The 18,255-nt window shown below is 37.3% G+C and overlaps 1 protein-coding gene and 1 pseudogene across 2 annotated transcripts; both read left to right on the top strand.

Annotated features, from left to right (window-relative positions):
• Nucleotides 1–270: 270 nt before the first annotated feature.
• Nucleotides 271–15,701, top strand: CENPL (centromere protein L). Of its 2 annotated transcripts, none has more exons than XM_004761937.3 (5): nucleotides 271–397; nucleotides 4,116–4,292; nucleotides 7,123–7,374; nucleotides 10,819–11,361; nucleotides 13,952–15,701. In XM_004761937.3, the coding sequence occupies exons 2-5, from the start codon at nucleotides 4,119–4,121 to the stop codon at nucleotides 14,015–14,017; spliced, it is 1,035 nt and encodes a 344-aa protein (XP_004761994.1). In that variant the 5' UTR covers nucleotides 271–397; nucleotides 4,116–4,118; the 3' UTR covers nucleotides 14,018–15,701. The 2 variants fall into 2 exon arrangements, with proteins under 2 accessions (XP_004761994.1, XP_004761993.1); XM_004761936.3 differs by having other exon boundaries at nucleotides 13,755–15,701.
• LOC123389072 lies at nucleotides 6,670–6,786 on the top strand (annotated as a pseudogene).
• Nucleotides 15,702–18,255: the final 2,554 nt, after the last annotated feature.

Below are 18,255 nucleotides of genomic sequence, written 5' to 3'. Positions count from 1 at the left end.
AGAGCTAGCTGGGCCTCTGAAGGGCTCAAGTGGAGAGGGGAGAGTTGGGACCCGCTGCCCCTTATTCTTTCTCTTCTCTGGCAGAAGCCGACTCCGCAGGAGCGAGGGTCGCAGAGCTGGTGGCTGGGTCAGCGGAAATGCCCCTCCTGGGGTGAAGTCGCCGGACGTCTGAGGGAACAGTTTGTGTCCCTGGTGAACCGGTTATTGTGGAGCGAGAGGGAATTTGAAGGGGCCAAGGATTCCTTCCGAACTCTGTCTCAGCTGCCGTTTTGGCGACTTTATTATTTTTTTTTTTTAAACTTCATGGGGGTTTAGTTTCTACCTAGTTTTGGAACCAGACTTGAAGAATGATTCGTGAAGCCGGAATGGGTGACAGCGTCATCACAGCATCTTATTGGTAAGACCCTTTGTCTTTGTCCAGGACCGGCAGTACACTTTACGTTTTGCCCGACAGTGTGCTCGTTTTCTTTACAACACCTGTGTGCTTAGATGGCTGCATGCTGCGTGCTTGGCACTCGGATTTGGGTATTGGTGACAGTGTAAAAAGTGAATTAAGTCAGGGTCTACCACAGGAAAAACAATTAAGTTTTAACTGTATGTTATGAACTACAAGTGCAAGAAGAGCTGGTGATAACTCTGGATACCGGCCAGCTTCTGAGGACGTGAAACCTCCAGGATGGGTTGCATTTGGGAGGAGAGCAGCATTCTTAGTTGGCTGTAGGCTGAATAAAAGTCAGGGAGCAGAGGCGAACATGACAGGCACGAAGGGGGTAGTAGGGTAATGATCGCTCTAGGGCAGTGGTTCTTTTTTTTTTTTTTTAAAGATTTTATTTATTTATTTGACAGAGATTACAAGGAGGCAGAGAGGCAGGCAGAGAGAGAGGAGGAAGCAGGCTCCCTGCTGAGCAAGAGCCTGATTTGGGGCTCGATCCCAGGACCCTGGGATCATGACCTGAGCGGAAGGCAGAGGCTTTAACCCACTGAGCCACCCAGGTGCCCCTAGGGCAGTGGTTCTTAACCTTTCTTCTTGCCCTTCCTCCACCAAATACACATGCATAGGACATTTTGCATACAACCTAGGGTTGTTGGATTTTGTCCATAGATCTTGGGCTGAGAACTCCTGGAGTAGAAAATGAACCTGAATAGTGCCAGATAATAAGGTCACATAATGTGGTACCATGAAACTCAGAGAAGTTCTGACTTCATCTGAAAGGTGAGTGGGAATTGTTATGGGATCTCCAGCAAGGTAATGACAAGATAGAAGTAGGGTCTATGGATCACTGGTTATGGACTGGGGAAAAGGGTTAAGACTGGGACACTAAAATAATGAGTCAAGATATATTTTGAACCTCTAACTTATTGGGCAGGGCAAAATTGCCCATTATGGAGTGCAGAGTGAGAGGGCAAAATAGACGTTAAGTCATTTTCTGATCTTTCATGCGTGAACTGGGATCTTTCACATTACCATAATATTAAATACTTAGGGGAAGGTTTTTCTCAAAACCTACTGTCTTAGTGCTAATAGTCTTTATCTCACCTAGACAGATGTTTTAAATCTTTTTTTGGAATTCATAGCATTTTTCTTTTAAGGAGTCAAATTCAGCAGGGCATCTTTTGCCTTGAAATTGATCTCTATTGAAAGGCAATGTGAAAGAGAGATAAGAGCACCCTTTCTGGCATTATACTGTCTGGGTTCAAATCCTGGTTCTTGTCTTCTTTACCTGTATGAGTTTGGCAAATTACTTAACTTCTTTGTCTTTTTGTCTGTCAGCTGGGAATATAATAAACCACCTCATGGGGTTTGAGGATTAAATGAGACAGAATTTGTTAGGGGCTTGGACAAGTACCTGGCACCTGATGAATACTCAATAAATGTTAGCCATTAATCCAAATAAAAATATGAGAGAAGCATTCTGTGTAGATGGGACTGATTAAAATCCCCTCTGTTTGTTTGTTTGTTTGTTTGTTTGTTTGTTTAAAGACAGATCACCAATGAGGGGTAGGTGTAGGGGCAGAGGGAGAGGGATAGTGAGAGAATCTCAAGCAGGCTCCATGCCCAGTGCAGAGCCCGAAACAGGGCTCAACCTATGACCCTGAGATCATGACCTGAGCCGAAATCAGGAGGCAGACTCTTAACTGACTGAGCCACCCAGGTGCTCTAAAACTGCCTTTTAAAGATGTAATTCAATATGCATTTAAAGGTAGAATGCTTTAAAGTAGCTGCTATTTAAGTTATGTGGTGTATGATGTTCCTTGGGTGTTATCTGAACATTTGAGAACTACATATTTAACCTGTGAAGTTTTGTACAAGATACAGAGGGGGCCCTATTTTGACATAATGAAATTTAAATATAGTAATAAATACAAGTTTTCATTTTTTAAAAAGATTTTTATTTATTTGAGAGCATGCGGGAGTGCATCCGGAATCATGACTTGAGCCTAAGGCAGACTCTTAACCAACTGAGCCACCCAGGTTGCCCCTACAAGTTTTCATTTGTGAAAAACTTTTATCAAAGGGTAACTGTGCTAATACTTGGGAGTAATTATTGTTATTTTTATTTATTGTAATTTTTAAATCATAATTTCTTTTAATGAAAGTTATAATTTCAGAATTCTAGGAAATTCTTCTGTTCATTTAAACTAATACTTGTTAGGGGAGGTGGGGAGAGAGAGGATGGGTTAAGTAGGTGATGGGTATTAAGGAGGATACTTGCACGGGGTGTTGTATATTAGTGATAAATCACCAAATTCTCCTGAAACTACTATTACACTGTATGTTAACTAATTGGAGTTTAAAGAAAAACTTGAAACTACAAAGCAAATAAAAAGACAATCCACAATACTTGCTAACAAAGCATACTCATCATTATATTAGGATAATTATACAAGAGACATAAAAAGCATGATTTCAGTCAAAGTATTTTTGTCTTGTTGGGAAGAGAAGAAATGCAAACCAAAAAAATTATATAAGGAAGTGTATGAATGTGGGCCAAAATGAGTGGTATAGATAAGATGATCTAGGAGAGCTATGTGGGATGGTATTTTATTAATCTCTAAACATTTTATGAAACATTATTAAGAGATTTTGTTAGACTCATCTAGAGGGTTTTTGGGCTTTTAAAAAATATTTACCCCTGAGACCTCATTCTATACACACACAGCCATGCTCCTATACACAGTACTTCCAGGAATGAGCTATTGATACAGACAGAAGCGTATAGTATACACTTCTGGGGAAAAAAGATTGATAAAACCCTACTACTTGGAAAGAGATCAAATTCAAGCATGGTCCTAAAGGAGGTGGAATGGAAAAAGGACACTTCAGATAAGGAACATACTTGATAGGCAAAAACATGAGGACAAGAATATGTTTACGCCTAGGAGGAGTAGGATAAGGGCAAGCTGTATTATGAGAGATCTTAAATAGCAAAAAGTAGCATTTTTCTCATCACTGTAAAGTTTTTTGCACAGGCGACTAATGATAAAGTGTCATTACTGAAGAGTGGATTACCCTTAGATATGGTCATAAGAACCTAGAAGTAGCTTTGGGAATGGATGACAGAGACTGCTGAAGGAAAAACTCGAAAGATTCTGCTTAATGGCTACATGTTCAAGAGCCACTTTAAATGAATTTTAACATAGAAATTGACAAGAATTTGAAAATGGACCAGCTAATTTTGGGAGGAGAATGGGAGGGAGTTGAATGTAGTTTTGAACATTCTGTGTTTGAGGCATTGGTAAGATAGTCTTTTTTTTTTTTTTTTTTAAGATTTTATTTATGTATTTGACAGAGAGAGACACAGCAAGAGAGGGAATACAAGCAGGGGGAGTGGGAGAGGGAGAAGCAGGCTTGATGCCAGGACACTGGGATCATGACCTGAGCTGAAGGCAGAGGCTTAACCCATTGAGCCACCCAGGCGCCCCTGGTAAGATATTCTTAAAAATAGTCTATAGCCAATGAAAACTTGTTTAAAAAGTCAAAACTGGGTGGGGGAGGAGGGCAGGGAGTGGAAGGGAAAGAAAGAACTTTATAGCAAGGAGAAGAATCAGTGAAGCTGTGAGCCTGAATTAACTTTTTAGTGTTCAGAGTTCTGGTTTTATTTCTTTTTATGTAGATCATGGATTCTTATGATACACGAGGATCGACTCCTAGGCACAGTGCATCCTCAAGGCTTAAAGATTATTTTATAGGTGCCACCCCTTTGCAGAAACGATTAGAATCAGTCAGGAAGCAGACTTCCTTTATCCCAACGCCACCTCGAAGGAAAATTCCTCAGTGTTCACGATTACAGGTATGCCTTTTGTGTTCCTTCATGTTACTCAATAATTGAGAAAATCTGTGAGCAAAACGTTTTGACTTTTGTTACTTTTTTTTTTTTTTTTAAGATTTTATTTGTTTATGGGACGCCTGGGTGGCTCAGTGGATTGGGCCACCACCTTCGGCTTGGGTCGTGATCTCAGGGTCCTGGGATCGAGTCCCTTGTTGGGCTCTCAGGTGGGCGGGGAGCCTGCTTCCCTCTCTCTCTCTGCCTGCCTCTCTGCCTACTTGTGATCTCTGTCAAATAAATAAATAAAACCTTTAAAAAGAAAAGATTTTATTTATTTATTTGACAGACAAGTAGGCAGAGAGAGAGACAGAGGAGGAAGCAGACTCTTTCCCAGGACCCTGGGCTCATGACCTGAGCCGAAGGCAGAGGCTTTAACCCACTGAGCCACCCAGGAGCCCCGACTTTTGTTACTTTTTAATAGTATTTTTTAGTATCTTTTTAATCTCTCAGGAAATAAAATGAGAAATAGCAAAAACAATTATTCACACTATCAGTACCACCTCTGTTATGTCTTTTAACTTCCTTTAATCTGGAGCGTTTCCACAGTATTTCTGTATTTTTTATGACATTGACATTTTGAAGAATGTAGTTTCCTCCCTTTTCCTTTTTAAATTGAATATTCTTGATTTTGTATTTGTCTGATGTTTCCACGTGGTTAGATTGAAGCCACACATTGACTGGAATGCAGCATAGAGGCTGTCGTGTCCTTGGGGAATAACATCTAGTAGCACAGAGGTGATGTCAGTTTTGATCATCCTGTCAAGGTGTTGCTCAGTAATTACTGTTTTATTCATCTCTGCATCTAATAAGCAGTCTGGGAGACACTTTAGGATAATGTAAATATTCTGTTCCTCTCTAAATTTCCCCTCATACTTAACATCCATCGATAATATTTGCCTGATTCTGTCTTTATCTTTATGGTCACAGTATCATGATTTTCCAACTCCCATTTGCTGCATTATTTACCAACCAGCCTTTGGCATTCTATTGTAAACGCTTCTTATTTCTCCTCCACTTATTAACTTATTAAACTTAATTTTTGTTTTTCAAATTTTTCTAAATCATTACTAAATTATTTTGGTGTTTATATTGTCTCCAATTTATCTACAGCAACATTCTCTGTTTTGATTATTCATAAACAACTCTGAACATTTATAACATGAGTAATTTGTGATTTCACTGGAACAGGAAATAAAACCCTAGTCAGTGTGGGTTTGGTGTGTGGTTTTGAGGAACATAGCAAGGAGTCTGGCTGATCAGTCACCCACATCCTCCGTGGAGTCTTATTTTCTTCTCCATGTTGTATGCCTCATATCTCTTGAGATATGGGAAAATTTTTGCTTCTTTCTGAAAAGTTTCTTAAATTACTAGTGCTGGTAATGAAAGTGATGGTTCCTAACCATAAAATAGAAATTGTATATAAAGATTGGAATGTTCAATTCATTTCCTTATCACTGCGAAATAAGTAATTTCCCCATACCTCTTGATCATAACAAGAAAAAAGTTTATAGCTTTTTATACAAGTTTTATAAAAGTTTCCATGAACACTCTAGTCCGAAGAAATATTTTTATCAAGTAGACAACTGTAATGAAAGTTCCAAAAGATAGTAGGAGCTGTAAGACTGTCAGAAAGTGTGGATTTTATAGAAAATTTCAATTTAGGATCAAAGTAGGAACCTGTATGGGGATGTATGTGAAGACCCTCAATAATGCCATAGAGCCAATAGGAAGGAAGTGTTTTTGTTTTTGATGGTATCCGTGATTCTAATAGAGCATGGTAGAAATGCTTTGAAGTATCTTTTTATTTAATCTGCTGAATTTGACATTGTGTTGTAGGGTGGATTTACTGCCAAATATTTAAGAAAATTACATAATTAAAACTAATCAAATTAAATGTTCCAGGAATAGTTACTATTTTGAAAATCTATAATTTTAAATTTCTAAAGGTGAAATGTAAATGTTCATCCAATAAATATTTATTGAGCAGGTGTTCTAGAGGATAGAGATATAATGTCTAATAAAATAGGCAGAATGCCTGTTCTTATCATACTCATGCTCTAGTAAGGAATCAAACAAAAATCCAGTAAACAGATCATGTCGTATAGTAATAAATGCTGTGGAAAAAAAAAAGCGGGTTAAGGAGATAGAAAGTGTGCTTGCTTCAGCAGCACATACACTAAAATTGGAATGATTGGGGCACCTGGGTGGCTCAGTGGGTTAGAGCCTCTGCCTTCGGCTCAGGTCGTGATCCCAAAGTCCTGGGATCAAGTCCCACATCGGGCTCTGCTCAGCAGGGAGCCTGCTTCCTCCTCTCTCTCTGCCTGCCTCTCTGCCTGATTGTGTTCTCTGTCTGTCAAGTAAATAAATAAAATCTTAAAAAAAAATTGGAACGATGCAGAAATTAGCATGGCCCCTGCACATGAATGCCGCGCAAATTCATGAAGCATTCCATATTAAAAAAAAAAAAAAAAAGCGTCTGTAAAGTGACAAAATTGGAGTGAGACAAAATTAGATAGGGTGGCCTCTTGAGTGACATTGGACAGACCTGAGTGAAGGAAAGGAACATGCCATATGAACGCATGTGGGAAGAATATTCCAAAGTGAAGATACAGCAAATGAAAAGGCTTGTTAGAGATCTTCAGAGTCCTGCAAACTCTGTTTTGGCTGGAGTGTAAAGATTAGGTACCCAGTAATGGATTGGTATTAAATATTTAAAATACTGTGATTAAGAATTAGGAAATATTAGTAAATGAGAATTTAAACTTTTTTGTCTTGATTTTTTTTTTTTCTGTAGGAAGATAATGATCCTCAAAAAGTTGCATTCCTTCTGCATAAACAATGGACTTTATATAGTTTAACTCCCCTGTATAAATTTTCCTATACTAATCTCAAAGAGTATTCTAGACTTCTGAGTGCATTTATTGCTGCTGAGAAGCAAAAAGGTCTTGCTGTGGAAGTGGGAGAAGACTTCAACATCAAAGTGACTTTCTCCACTCTCCTAGGAATGAAAGGAACACAAAGAGACTCTGAAGCCTTTCTTGTCCAGGTATGTTATATAATCAGTCTTTGCTTCCCAGGGGGAAAGAATCTGCACTGTTCTGGTTTAGAAATTGTGGTATTTTCTTACATTTAAAAAAAAAAAAACTTAAGCTTGTGATTTATAACCTATCTTACGTCTCGTTTGACCAAATTACAGTAATTAGATATGGCCAACTTGAGTTTTTTTCCAATTACATTGTAGTCATGTTTATCATAAAATACATAAAAATATAAAGAAAATTGAAAACTATAGTTTAACATTTTGGTATACATCTGACAGTAGACGATCCAAGTAAGCCTCTATTTATTAAAAAATTGAGTCAATACTTTTCAAAGTAGAAAGCATCAGGCCCAGATGGATTCACTGGTGAATTCTGCCAAACATTTAAGGAAGGAATTATTTCAGTTCTTTATAGTCTCTACAGTCTCTTCAGAGAATAGAATGAGATTAACTCATTCTGTGAGGCCAGCATTACCCAATACTAAAACTACATGAAGATTACTAAAACTATAGGTCAGTATCTCTCACGAACATAGATACGTCTGTGTGGCTATCTGGATCTATTAAAATTTGGATTACATTGCCCAAACCTTTGCATATGGCCTTTTTAAAAAAAAATTAATAATAATATTATAATTACTCATGTCATTAAGAATACTACATGTTTGTAAGGAAACCTGCATAAATCTGGACTAAATTCCTAGAAGTGGAATTTTAGCAAAAAAAAAAAAGTGTATGTATATGCATATATAAGATATGTATATACATATATAATCTATCATCATATATTGTAATGTATCATGCCAAGTTACTCTTAGAAATGTAACGTTCTGGGACGCGTGGGTGGCTTACTGGGTCTTACTCTGTCTTTGGCTCGAGTTATGATTCCAGGGTCCTGGGATTGAGCCCCACGTCGGGCTCTCTGCTCAGCGGGGAGCCTGCTCCCCCCTCTCTCTCTGCTCCTGCCTCTCTGCCTACTTGTGATCTCTGTCTGTCAAGTAAATAATAAATAAAATCTTAAAAAAAAAAAAAAAAGAAATGTAACGTTCCTGTGTGTAGTATTTAAAAGTAGTAGGACTATCTTTGGATTGATTAAGAAACTGGATTTATTATTCATGCTTGCTACTTCTGTTTCTTGAGTGAACTCATCTTAGTCATTATAAATTAAATTCTGAAATAGTCAAAAAGGCCTAATTTTGCTTATTTGTGTAGATCAGGGGTCAGCAAACTATGGCCTACAGGCCAAATCTGACATGTTACTTGTTTTTGTTTTTGTTGCTGTGTTTGTAAATAAGGTTTTGTTGGAACAGTGCTCCTCTCATTGTTTACATACTGTCTGTGGCTGCTTTTGTGCTCCAACAGCACGTTTGAGTATTTGCTACAGAGACAATATGTCTTGCAAAGCCTAAAATATTTACTATCCTACTTCTACAGAAAAAATTTGCTAACCCCTGCTGTAGGTCATGATATTGACAAGGATCTTCAAGATTCCTAGGATTAGGTTTAGCTGCATAAAATAGAAAGCCTAAATAACTGTGAATGAAATGTCTGTCTTGAGGTTTAATAGATAGAGCCTTATTTGTCTTACAAAAAAAGTGGAGGTAAGGTGTTCAAAGCTGGCATATCCTTTATGAATGAATAATCTAGGCTCCTTCTGCCTTCTCTCTCATCCTTGGTGCATGGCTTCTCTCCGTAAGGTTGCGTGTAGTCTGACTTGACTCCTGAAACTCTAAATATTGTCTGCAAGTTCCAGGCAGGAAGTAAGAGGGCAAAGAGAGTGCCTGCCACTGAGTAAACCTTTAATGAGATTCTGAGACCCAACAACTTCTCTTTACATCCCAGTTGGAAGGCAGACTAGGAATTTTTTCTTTTTTTAGTGGGTACTTTGCCACCTCATTAAAAGGACAGTTTTGTTGTGGAAGGAAAAGTAGGTACCAGGTAGATAGTTAGCAGTCTTTGTCAAATGCCCAGAGAAGGGATGTGATTAGCATGTCAACAGGCAAATATTCTTTCAGGAATAGACATGATCTCTTGGAGCTGTTAGTAGAGTGTCCTAATAGTGACCGAAGTAAATCTCATTTCTTCCTAGTGTTATAGAACTTTTAGGTTATGAAAGTGTGGTAGACTTATCTGGGCTTCAGAGCTTTTGGGCCTCTTACACTCTCTTGAACAAGAAGGAGAAATATGCTAAAAGTAGTTGTTAAAATGATTATCTCTAAAAGGATAGGAAACTGGGCTGTGATTTTCACTTTATCCTGGTCAGACTTTAAAACTATGAGTATCTGGAAGGTACATTTGTCCTGTATTTTAGAGATTTGAAGTTTGTAATGTTAGTCTGCCGGGAAACATAATCAGGATTCTAAAAAATCTGAATGGATTGGCACAATGGGTCAAATTGAAAGAGATTAAAATTTTAATAGGAGTAAATATACCGCCTCTCTATATTAGGGGAGGTTTACTTTTTTTTTTTTTTAAAGGTTTATTTACTTTAGAGAGCACACAAGCAGGGGGAGGGGCAGAGGGGAAAGGAAGAGAGTCTCAAGCAGTCTCCTTGCTGAACACTGATGTGGGGCTCATTCTCAGGACCCTGAGATCATGATCTGAGCCGAAATCGAGAGTTGTCTGCTTAACTGACTGAGCCACCCTGGTGCCCTAAGATTTACATATTCATGGTAAAAACGAATAGGGATAATTTATATAAAGCTGTCAACTAAAAATGAGAACACTACTGAATCTAAGATTATATTAATAGTAGTAAAATCTAGGTTAAAGATGGTAACAGTACTTTAATCAGATCCTTTTGAAGTGGTTATATTCACTTATGAATGACTCCCATGCCGAAGAATTTCAGAGTGACCAGGATAACGTGTATGTCATAGGAGGAATAGTTGAAGAAACTAGAGATGTTGAACTTGACATTACATATGATACAGATCATCAAATATTTGACTATAGAAGAGAAATTAGATTTGATTTGTTCTACATGCAGATAAGGAAAAAAACAGGACCTACGGATGGAAACTGTGGGCCTAACCAGTGAAAGAACATTTTTAAGTTGATAGAGCTGCCTTGGGAAATCCTGAATTCTTCCCTTACGGAAGAATTCAAGCACGTTGGATTTGGTGACTTTTTATAGTCCCTTCTGAAGTTGAGATTTTGAGATTTTTTTTTTTTCAGGATAGTGTACTTGGCTACACTATATTGGCATTCCATATTTTGCATTTTGGCTGCACCAAGATCTTGCCTCCATATACCATGTCCTAATAAGAATATTAGGAGGAATGTCAGTTAACTTGATAAAGCCTAATGATGATTAGGGAGATTATTTCCTTTGTGTTTTTTTGGCAAGCAGTACAACATATCTTATTTTTAAATGTACTAATTTTGAGAAGATGTAATTTGGAGTAAGTGTACTTTTGAATTTAATGAACCTTTTTTTTTTCTTTGTAGATTCTGTCAAAATCTCAATTGCCATCTGAGAACAGAGAACATAAAGTGTTGTGGACTGGTTGGTTCTGCTGTATATTTGGAGACAGTCTTCTAGAGACTGTTTCAGAAGATTTCACCTGTGTACCCTTATTCCTCGCAAATGGAGCAGAGACAAATACAGCCATAGTAGGAACGTGGTTTCAGAAAACTTTCGATTGTTATTTCAGTCCCTTAGCAATCAATGCTTTTAATCTTTCCTGGATGGCTGCTATGTGGACTGCATGCAAAATGGACCAATATATGGCTGCTACCGAATTTCTTTGGTCTGTACCTTGTAGCCCTCAAAGTCTGGACATTTCTTACGCCATACATCCAGAGGATGCAAAAGCTTTGTGGGACAGTGTCCACAAAACCCCTGGGGAAGTTACTCAGGAAGAAGTTGACTTATTTATGGACTGCCTTTATTCACATTTCCATAGGCATTTCAAAATTCATTTATCAGCCACAAGATTGGTCCGTGTTTCTACATCTGTAGCTTCAGCACATACTGATGGAAAAATAAAGGTTAGTTTGAACAAATCTAGTTAAGTAATTTTCCTGATTACGTAGCTTTTAAAATGTATGCATTTGCTACATTGAAGAAACACATTTGAATGCTAATTCGAGACAATAGGATATTTTATGCTTTATAAACGATTTACTACAAAGTCTTCAGTCTCTAGATATAGCTTTATAATGGGAGAATACTATATGCTGTGAGCTACAGACTTTGGTAATAATAAGAATTATTCTGTAGTAATTTTGAAATATTAAAAATTGTTTTGTCAAACTTGGAAATAATTATCGGAGCAACAGAGGATTTTCTGTGTGAGATCAGAAAATTGTAGCCAGAAATACATAACTAAGATGTTATCTAGGCTTTTCTCTCCCTAGGAAGGAAATAATTGACATTGTTTTACTCTCCATGAAATACTTAATAGAGGAAATATCAGAAATAAACTGATAGTAGGCACCTAAATATAATAAAATATATTAATGTATTTAAAATGTTTTAAAATGTAGCCATAGTAAACAGTGAATATTGAGCTTGTGACTGTGCTAGGAGTTTAATACATCTTAATTTTAATCTTTAGAACAACCCTGTAGTAGGTGTTTTTATCCACATTTTATTTTTAAAACAAGGGAACAGGCCAAGTTAGGTGAAAGTGATACCAGCAGAATAGCTTATAGTCAGAGAAGGAGTCAGAATTTGAATGCTTATCTCTTAGGTTCCAAAAAGCTCATACTCTATATAAACACTGTATTAGTGTTTTTCTAATTGAAGGTCCTATTGCAATAGTAAGTTGGAAAATAATTTTGATGGGAAGAGACCAGCTTTAAAAAACAAAAGAAAGATATGTAATAGAAAATATAAAAATGACTGTATCATATATAGTAAGGATATATACATTGCTTGTACTGGGTCATGACGTTAAGTTTATTTCTTTGGTTTTCAATGAAACATTTGAAAGATTATACCATACCTTGTTTAATTTGGTATTATAAAAGGAAAATAATTCCATTTTAGCACCTCAGAATTCAGTGTTCATGAAGTCCTTGTGTATTTAAGATTTTGTGGTGATATGCCCACTCTATAAAAACTGCTTCATATAATGTATTATTATGAATATAAAAATGGTTCTTAAACACATTGATTTTATCTGGTCTATACTACATCTGAGATCCTTTTTTTTTTTAAATTTTATTTATTTTAGAGATAGAGCAAGTGAGTGGGAGGGGAGAGCAAAGAGAGAGGGATAAGCAGACTCCATGCTGAGTATGGAGCCCAATATAGGGCTTGACGCCAGACTCGATCCCACAACCCCGAGATCATGACCTGAGCCAAAATCAAGTCAGATGCTTGATTTGACCCCACTAAGAGTGGGGTCTCTCTGCCCCACCCAGGCACCCCACTAAGAGCCTCTCTTAATGATTTAAGATGGTGACTGGCGGGGCGCCTGGGTGGCTCAGTGGTTTAAGCCTCTGCCTTCGGCTTGGGTCATGATCTCAGCGTCCTGGGATCGAGCCCCGTATCGGGCCCTCTGCTCAGCGGGGAGCCTGCTTCCCCCTGCCTCTCTGCCTACTTGTGATCTCTCTCTGTCTATCAAATAGATAAATAAAAAAAAACCAAACAAACAAAAACTTAAGATGGTGACTGGCTCCTACCTTCATATAATGCCATGGTAATAGCGAATACTTAAACATTTTTTTTTTGATAGTGAACTTTTATTAAGCAGTAATGGTGCCAGGCATTACAAAGCATTTTGTATATACCATCTCATTCAGTTTTTCACAACAACCTATTGAGATATGTTGTGAAGAGGAAGCTAGCACAGAGGATTAGTAGGTTCCCTAAGATCAAATAGCTAATAAGTGGAGTTTGAATTTGAGCCCAGTCATCTGAGCTTATGCCTTTAACTGCAACAGTGTACTGCCTCTCAAAAGTTTGAAATTAGTGTATTAACCAGGTTTCTGCTATCTGCTTAGTTTCTACAAGGTACTTTTGGAATCATATATCCCTTTGAAAAGAAGGAAGGTATGGAACCTCTTTGTAGAAAATGTACATACTTATTTTGCATAGAAATCCAAGGGGTTCAGAGATACCCCCTTCCTCTCCTTATTCCTTATATACATAGTTAGCCCATCTGTGGAAATCAGAAAAAATTAAGAATTTTAGTTATTTCTAAGCACCACTGACTAATAGTTGTGTATTTATTAAAGTTACTAGTCTTCATTAAATAGATCAAAATTTATTTGACTTAGAGCAGCAGTGGTTTGGGTTCATCTTAGCTTCCAGATGTGGAATTTAAGCCTGGAATATTTATCAAATATCAAACTGCTTTGTTATCATAATTCTGATTTTAAGTATCTGTGTTTTTGTGTGTGTGTGTGTTTTGTTTTTTGTTTTTTTTTTTCAGATTCTGTGTCATAAATACCTTATTGGAGTCTTGGCATATTTGACAGAACTGGCAATTTTTCAAATTGATTGAAGTCTTGTGGGAACCATAAATGATGGATTATATGCTTTTTTCTCACTGATTATTTGCCTAATTGCTATTCTGAGAGGCCCCGCAGGAGAAATAAGCATCTGTCTCTGCATCTGTTTTCCTCTCAGTGCCTTTGGAATTGCCCAGACGGAATGGAATTCAAGAAGGATCTAGAAGAAAAAAGAAGGTGGTAGTGAATGAATCACAGCCAGGTGCTCCATAATAGTCATGATCTGGGATGCCAGTGTCTAGAAAATGCTGAGTTGTTATTATCTTGGACCATCTTTCTAAAAAATATGTAATGTTTATTACATCACATTTTTAGGATTCAAATGCGGTATCTCTAATATTATTTCTGATTTGGATCTTTAAAGCCGTCAGTTCCTTTTAAGCATTTTAGAATTGGATCCAAAGAGAATTTCTAAAGACATTTTCTTAGTATCATTTCACTGTAGAGAGCTGGCAGTTAAAATCTCCAAAGGAAACTGGAGATTAACATACACTTTTTAAAGCCACTAATATGCTTCTGTTTTTAATACTGTTCAATTCTTATTGCAATGTTGAATTAAATATTTACTTTTAAAATGAAGCAGTGTGTATCAGTGTCTTGGTGACAGGTCTTTAATGTCTCAAGAACAAGAATTGTAGTCTTTTTCTCTAGCACAAATGTTACAAGCCAACAATCATATGGAATCAGAGGCAACCATGAGTCTCTTGCGGGCAGAAATTATCTTAACTTTCATGTCCCTAATCTTGTTTTAGCACAGTACTTAGTAAATATCTGCAGGTTAAGTGAACGCATTTTAACCAGCTCTTCTGTTTTATAGATGCAAACTATGAATTCGAGCAACCTGGGAGACTTGCCCAACTTGCTATATCTATGTCTCTAAATTTTAATTTATTGAGCATAGGAAGATTTTGTTTTACTTTGCAAATGATGTTTTTTAAAATTTGTTTGAAAGAAAATAACTTTAATAGGCTGTCATTCTAAAAACAAAGGTTAACTTCTGGATTGGGGTATTATTTCACATATACCATGAATAGCAGGGACAGTGGAAAAAGCATGGGCTTTAGAGTCAGACAGTCATTTTCATTTAACTAATATTAAGCTCCTATGTTGTACTTGAAATTGTATTGAGCAACAGGGGTATAGCAATGAAGACAGAAAATATCCGTCATGTGGAAATTATATTCTAGTGGAGGAAGGTAAAAATAATTTCAGTTGAGATAAATGTTATAAAGAAAATAAGGCAGTACATTACGGAAAGGGGTGACTTTTTATACTGTTGTCCAAGGTCTCTCTGCGGAAGTGACATTTGAGCTGAGTCCTGAGTGGTGAGAGGGAACCAGCTGTGGGAAGGTGTGTGGAAGAATGTGCTAGGCAGGTGAAATGGCAAGAGCACAGGCCTTGAGATGGCTAAGAACTTGGCTCATTTGAGGAACAAAGGAAGTCTGTGTGTGTCTTGAGCAGAGTAAGGGTGGAGTAGAAGTAGATGAAAGTGAAGAAATTGTGCAGCAGAGACTTATTCCACTGACTATGTCTTCCAATTTTTGACTTGGCATGTGGCTGTCTAGAATAAAGATGACCTTTTCTGGCCTTTCTCAGAGCTAAGTGTAGTCATATGACTTAAGTTCCGACCCATGGTCTATAAATGGAAGGATCATGTAGAGCCTCCAGGAAATCTTCCTTAAAAAACAGTGGGCATGTACCCTTTGCCTTTTAACTATTCTTCCATCTTTTCTGCTTGGAACATCTATAATGACTATAGGTGACTAGAATTCTAGCCATTTTTTGTGGTCATGGGGATGCAGGTTAGATCATAGGGATGGTGGAGCATGGTCTGAAAAGAGTTTGTGCTTCAGGGACTTTTTTTTTTTTTTTTTTAGATATTATTTATTTATTTGACAGACAGAGATCACAAGTAGGCAGAGGCAGGCAGAGAGAGAGGAGGAAGCAGGCTCCCCACTGAGCAGAGAGCCCAATGCAAGGCTTGATCCCAGGACTCTGGGATCATGACCCGAGCCGAAAGTAGAGGCTTTAACCCACTGAGCCACCCAGGCGCCCTGCTTCAGGGACTTCTTAAAGCTGAACCCCATTGCCACCCCTGGGTAGTCTTCCTCTAGACTTATGTGTCGGGGAAGTAAACTCTTTTTTCCTAAGAGAGGGAGGGTTGTAGGGGCAGGGGGGTAGAGAGAGTGAGTCTTAAGCAGTCTCTGCCTCCAGCATGGAGCCCAACACAGGACTTGATCTTACAACCATGAGACCATGAAGTGAGCTGAAGGCAAGGGTCTGTGCTTAAGCGACAGCCACCCACTGCCCCAGGGAAGTAAACTTTTGTCTTGTATAAGCTGTTGCTATTTTGGGTCTCTTGCTCAGAGCCAAACCTAATCCTGATAGAAAGGGGCAGTATCTACATCATCTAAGTTTTTGTACATACTGTGAAGAAATTGGATTTTATTCTAAATGCAATGGGAAACCATTGAAGTTTTAAGCAGGAGAGTAATATTATCTAACATATGTTTTGTAAGTTAGGGAGAATGAGTTATAGGTGGACAAGAGTGAAACGAAAAACAGTTAAAAGATTGTTTGAAATGGTACAACTGCTACGGAGAAATTAATATCTAGAAAAATTATGTGGGATTTACCCTTTAACCAGCAGTCCCACTTCTAGCATTCTATCCCCAAAACTCACTGGCAAAACATAAATGAAGCCGTACAAGGCTATCTATTGCAATAGTATTTGTAATAACAAGACTGAAAAAAATCCAAATGCCTATCAAAGGGGGATTGTTTGAATAACTTATGGTGTAGCTGCACAGTGAATTACCACTATCTGACTATAAAAAGTTTTGAGGAAGATAATCTGATACTGCCATGGAGTGATCTTGATCTCTTAAGAGGCATTGTTGGAAGAGTATGCGGACAATGTATATACAGTATGTTCTCTTTTATAGAAGAAATGGGTAAAATATGAGTTTGTGTGTATTTCCTTTATGTTTCCAAAAAACAATGGAAGGATAAATCAAAAACAAATAATAATGAATGTTACTTATTAGGGGGAAGGAAGAAACTGGGTAGAGGGAGCAGGAATGAAATTTAAAACTTACTTGATTGTTCCTTGTTTAGAGTTTAGAACCATGTAGGTGTTATATATAGTTAGAAACAAAATTGGATCGGGTGCCTGGGTGGCTCAGTGGGTTAAGCCGCTGCCTTCGGCTCAGGTCATGATCTCAGGGTCCTGGGATCGAGTCCCGCATCGGGCTCTCTGCTCAGCGGAGAGCCTGCTTCCCTTCCTCTCTCTCTGCCTGCCTCTCTGCCCACTTGTGATTTCTCTCTGTCAAATAAATAAATAAAATCTTTAAAAAAACAAACAAACAAACAAACAAAATTGGATCAAAAAGAAAAAGTAATCCTTAAAAACTGAAAATAAATAAACCTAACTATATTTAATTCATGTCATAATCACCAAAGAATTATTTTTAGTATTTTTAAATCCTAGTATTTTGACTTTATATTGTTAGCTATATCTTAGGAAAACAAGAGCAGCAAAGGAATTTAAGTTGTACTCAGTTACCTTGTTATGAATAATATTGGTATTCTTTTATCATTGTTTGTAATAAGATAAAACATAACAATGTTATGAACCAAGATTTTGAGCATAAAAGATACACAATTTTAAAGTAAAGTAAGCTCAGTAGAAACTCTGTAATGTTAAATTTGAATTGGAGATACCAGGGTGAACTCATTTATTTTCAAAATGTCAAAGTTTTTAATTTTGATTAAGTCCAGCTTATCAATTATTTTATTTCTCATGCCTTTGGTGTTGTGTCTAAGAAGTCATTTCTTAATCTGAGGTCCCAAAGGGTTACTCTTGTGTTCTTCTAATGATCTTATAACTTGAGCTTTTAATTTAGGTCTGTTATCCAGAATTTTGAGATTTTATGTATGGGGTGAGGTAAGCATTCAGTTTCATCATTTTGCATCTTCATTCATTCTTATCATTCATTTGTTCTAGTACCATTTATTAAAAAGACTTGTTTTCCCGTGTCACCTCTGTCACCTTTTTTAAAAATCATTTGGCCAGAGGTGCTTATTCCTGGACTCTCAACTCTGTTTCATTGATGTTAGTCTTTATGCCAGTACCACACTGTCTTGATTAGTGTAGCTTTGTAGTACATTTTGAAATCAGGGAGTATGAGTCTTCCAACTTTTCCTTTTTTTTTTTTTTTAAGATTGTTTTGGTTATTCTGGATCTTTGGTATTTCCAAAGAATCTTAGCATCAGCTGGTCAATTTTGAAACAGCTGGGATTTTGATAGTGGTTGTGTTCAATCAGATAAATTTGGGGAGTACTGCCGTTATAATGGTATTAAGTCTAATATCTAGTCTATGAGCATGGAATACTTTCCCATTTATTTCAAGACTTCCTTCA

The sequence above is a fragment of the Mustela putorius genome, unplaced genomic scaffold, assembly GCF_011764305.1.
Source record: "Mustela putorius furo isolate JIRA1106 unplaced genomic scaffold, ASM1176430v1.1 tig00003942_pilon_pilon_pilon, whole genome shotgun sequence".
NCBI classification, from domain to species: domain Eukaryota; kingdom Metazoa; phylum Chordata; class Mammalia; order Carnivora; family Mustelidae; genus Mustela; species Mustela putorius.
This window is presented reverse-complemented; position numbering and strand designations above follow the sequence as displayed.

Excerpts from the sequence above, each read along its gene's own strand:
- CENPL (XM_004761936.3), top strand. The coding sequence starts at position 4,119 with ATGGATTCTTATGATACACGAGGATCGACTCCTAGGCACAGTGCATCC. Across the intron at positions 7,375-10,818 it reads CTGAAGCCTTTCTTGTCCAG|ATTCTGTCAAAATCTCAATT; the intron begins GTATGTTATATA and ends TTTTCTTTGTAG. Across the intron at positions 11,362-13,754 it reads ATACTGATGGAAAAATAAAG|ATTCTGTGTCATAAATACCT; the intron begins GTTAGTTTGAAC and ends TTTTTTTTTCAG.